General features: G+C 39.7%; 1 protein-coding gene across 3 annotated transcripts in view; it reads right to left on the bottom strand.

Moving 5' to 3' along the window:
- Positions 1-2,312, bottom strand: part of ncam2 (neural cell adhesion molecule 2) — a 315,894-nt gene extending 313,582 nt beyond the window's left edge. Inside the window, exon 1 of one of the 3 annotated variants that reach the window (XM_008429298.2) lies at positions 2,026-2,312. In XM_008429298.2, coding sequence (XP_008427520.1) covers positions 2,026-2,275 — 250 coding nt within the window. In that variant the 5' untranslated portion in view covers positions 2,276-2,312. The remainder of the gene's footprint in view (positions 1-2,025) is intronic. The other 2 variants (XM_008429289.2, XM_008429279.2) reach the window with 2 other exon arrangements.
- Positions 2,313-3,926: the final 1,614 nt, after the last annotated feature.

Here is a 3,926-nt window from a genome sequence, read left to right as displayed (position 1 = left end):
TATATATATATACTTATACTTATCAATATCCACTGATAAGTTTTTCAGCCATACCCTGCAGTCCAACAAGCAAGAATATACCAACCGCTAGTCAGTGGTAGCATCTATTGCCTTGAAACACAAAACACAGTGAAGATGTCGGCACACAACTCAAATTTTTGCCTGACATAAAAGAACTACATATATAAATATATGAGATTAAACAATCCTGTAATAACAAAATTTAAGACCAACTGACCACCACTGAGGCTGTAGATCAGCTACAACCATCATCCCTTTGGTAAAAATGGCAGTGGCAGCATCATGCTGAGAGCATCTTTTTCCTCAGCATGCCCAGCGAAGTTGGAGTTTAAAGGAACATTTGAAGAGCTGAATTATGGACATAAAGTTTTATTTATCCTCTTGTGATGAATAAAACTTATATGGACAGTTTTGCTTTTTTTAAAGAACATTATGACAATGAAAAATCTAAATCTTATCCCGATAAATCATAAACGATAAGCTGAGAAATCTAAAAAAAAAGAAGAACCTTGCAGAAACTGCAGTGGAGGTTAAATATCCAGCATCACAGTCAGCTGTTAGAATGGTCCAGTCAAAGCCCAGACTTCAATCTTAAGACTCTAAATCAGAGGTGTCAAACTCATTTTCATTTCAGACCAAATCAAAAATCTGAACGATCTTAAAGGGCCAGTTGTGCCACGATGTATTGACAAAACCATTAAACCGCTAAAATATCAGTAATTAACATTCAACAAGTGTTTCTTAAAGAAAAAACATGGAGATCTGCAGATTTTGCGTATTTGTGAAAAACTGGAGGGACTTATTGATGTAATTTGGACTTTAGAGGGCCACATAAAACACTATGGCGGGCCAGATTTGGGCCCCTGAGTCTAAACAACACCTAAAAATTGATGCAATCCAACTGACCTTGGGTAATTATAGTATATAGATTAGCAATATTGGTAGAGATGTACCACTCCTCACAATTATTTGCTTATTTTTGTTGGTTTAGCACAAAAAAGCCAAATAAAACACATTACGGTTTGTGCTTAACCATAACAACACGCTTGAAGATAAACCTTCAACATGTTAAACTGATGCATGTCATCAAAGGAAGTGGCAATAAAAGTTGTGCATATCTCTCTCTCCTTTATGGCCCCCAGTTTGAGCCTCAGAGCATTATGAGCATGCAACAAGCTTTAACGACTTCAGCCTTGGCAGCACGTTGCAGCGCTCTACCCCCACCTGCCGTCGCGCTCCGGAAACCAGAGCAGCCCCTCAAAACCTCCAACTAAATTTTAAGTAGATTTGTCATTATATATATATATATATATATATAAAGGAATGTTTTGTGCTTTATTGAATTGCGCTTTTGCGATTTAAGAAATGAGGAGTTAGCCATTTCCCCCGCCCCCTCATGCTTCACTGACCAGCACATAATTACAGACACGACAAGTCAAAAGGATGCAGCTGCGCACGTTACCTTTAATCGCGCGCAGGTAACGAGTAGCCACGAACAGGTGAGCACGGACGCCCATTAACGGCGGTTAAAAAAATATTTTTAAAAATCCCCTAAACTTTGAGGCGCGTGAAGCCGCATCACGAATCTGTCGCGTGCTGGATGCGGAGACGTTTCAGCGCTATCTTCAATCTACAGTATGCAGCAACGCCGAGTGAGGGCACACACACAAAAAAAGGAAAAAGGAAGGCGGTGGTCCAAATAAATGCAGCTGAAGTTGGAGGAAATGGAGCAAAAAGGTAAAGGTAGCAAAAAATGTAGCGCGAGCGCTTAGTTTGTGTCTAAAAAGCCTCGGTTTCCCCATTCCTATAAAGAACCCCCATCATAATCCCCCTTTTCAGGGCGAAAGCATTCTGGCCCCCCGCAAGACGTGCTTCAACTACCAAACAAGGTCCACTTAAACAATCCAGCCCCACTTCTCCCCGCCTGTCGCAGCGGACCAAAATGGCACAGAACTTGTCCACAAAGTCACCAAGCTCCAAAAGGTTCTCTCGCATCCGGCTCACCTTGACTGATGCCGACGAGCACCCCGAAGAGGAGGGCCGCTTTCAGCATCATTTTCGGGCAGGTTTCGGGCTGCAGGGTGCTGCTCGGAGGAAAGCCGCTGTGGGAAAACGATGCTCGCTTTGCTCCGTTCATCCGCTGTCCTGGACTCCGCTGGCGACTGAGCTGCTGCTGCTGCTGCTGCTGCTTCCTCCCGGTCCTTCCTATGCGCGCGCTCCCGATCCGCGCTCGCGCCTCGTTCCCCTCCAGCATCGATCCTCAGCAACATCACTGCTGGTGGTAAACAGACCAGAAGAGGAAACTGCCTGTAAATGTGTGTATGCTTCGGTTCGTCTGCTGGAGGCTGTTCAGGATGTCCATGAAAGATCTTAAAAATATTTTTGAGCTAAAAATTTTTTTTAAAAAATCCATATCAGCAATGGCGCAAGTGTTTTTTTTAATCTAATACATGTTCTCCTACTCTAGTTACCAACCAACACAAACTTTGTTAAAGCAAATCTGCAAAATGAGGCATTTTTAATCCAGTTTTTCAAACTGATTTGATTTTGTTGTTTAGCTGCACTGGATTTACAAAGCAAACTGCACTAAATGCATGCAGGAGAAACCAAAAGTGGGAGTAATTTGCACCAATTTCTGCTTAAATCATACATACACAGAAGATGGAGATAAATGTTTAAATTGTTTTTATGAACACTAGTGGTGTGCAATACTGTGAATCTGGTGACAGCAGTCAGAGTCTCTCACTCAGTGGTTCAATCATTTATTACCCGCTAACATTTCTGATTTCCTCTTGGTAATTTGAATTAAGTATGTCGATATTGTTCTTGTAAGCATGCTAAATTATTTCTTCCTTTTCCCAACCGCTAATACTAAGATGCTAAGATACTAAAGATCATTAGATCTGCAGCCGATCTTAGCGCACCACCAGCATTAGCATATTAATATTTGTAAGCGGAACTTATGTGGGACTTATTTTCTTTGTAAACTGAGTTGCTAATCCAAGATGTGACGTCACAACACCTGATTTACGCAAAATTGTGTGTCCAGATTTTTCTTCGCCGCTTTGATAGTCCACCCCACTTTTGAAATGTTTCATAAAACTAGCTTTATTTTCTTCTGCTTTGCATATTGAACTAGCAACTGTTGTTCTGTTAGCTTTGCTAGCTTTCAAGCTAATTTGGCCTCATTCCTCAAAACAAACCTTGGTTCTTAAACATAATTAGAATGAACTGCAATCATTTTATTGGTTCACCATGATGATGGTTTTATTGTTCTTTTTACTAAGTAATCGCCTTATTAATTAGTACTTTAACTGCACACGTTCACGCCATCTATTGTGCTGCATAGGCAGTAATTGACAGAGAGCTATTTTGCTATTTTCTGATTTGGTAATTTTGATTAAAATGACAATCATTTTAATGATTTGGTCATGCTATTGGCAAATATTGCTATTGGCAAATATTGCTATTGGCCAATAGCAATAATATTTGCTATTTGCCAATGCAAAATATTAATATTTGCTATTGGCAAATATTAATAGTTAATCAAACTTATTGTTGTACAAGTGTAACTCTTTCTTTTAGACCCAACTCTGTGCCAGGAATTAGAGACAAACATTAAAAGTTTCTGCTATCAAAGAAAAATAAGTTTTATGTTCATCATTTTCTCTCTTAAATCCATTAATTTATAATTGGCTGCTAATTGGGGATCAGGACATTTATAGAGGTGGGAATTTTCCTCTAAGATAGTGTTATAGGTGACACTGAGAGGAAAAGACAAGCTTTTTTTGTTGTAACATTATTTATTTATACGTGAAAATAGATATTTTTGTGCGTTTTTTACGGTGCACCAGTTCTGTTGAGAAGAACGGGGGGAAAAATCAGAAAACCACAGGGAAAATGTT

The sequence above is a fragment of the Poecilia reticulata genome, linkage group LG2, assembly GCF_000633615.1.
Source record: "Poecilia reticulata strain Guanapo linkage group LG2, Guppy_female_1.0+MT, whole genome shotgun sequence".
Taxonomy (NCBI): domain Eukaryota; kingdom Metazoa; phylum Chordata; class Actinopteri; order Cyprinodontiformes; family Poeciliidae; genus Poecilia; species Poecilia reticulata.
Note: the sequence above shows the minus strand (reverse complement) of the source record. Positions and strands in the feature narration are given on the sequence as shown.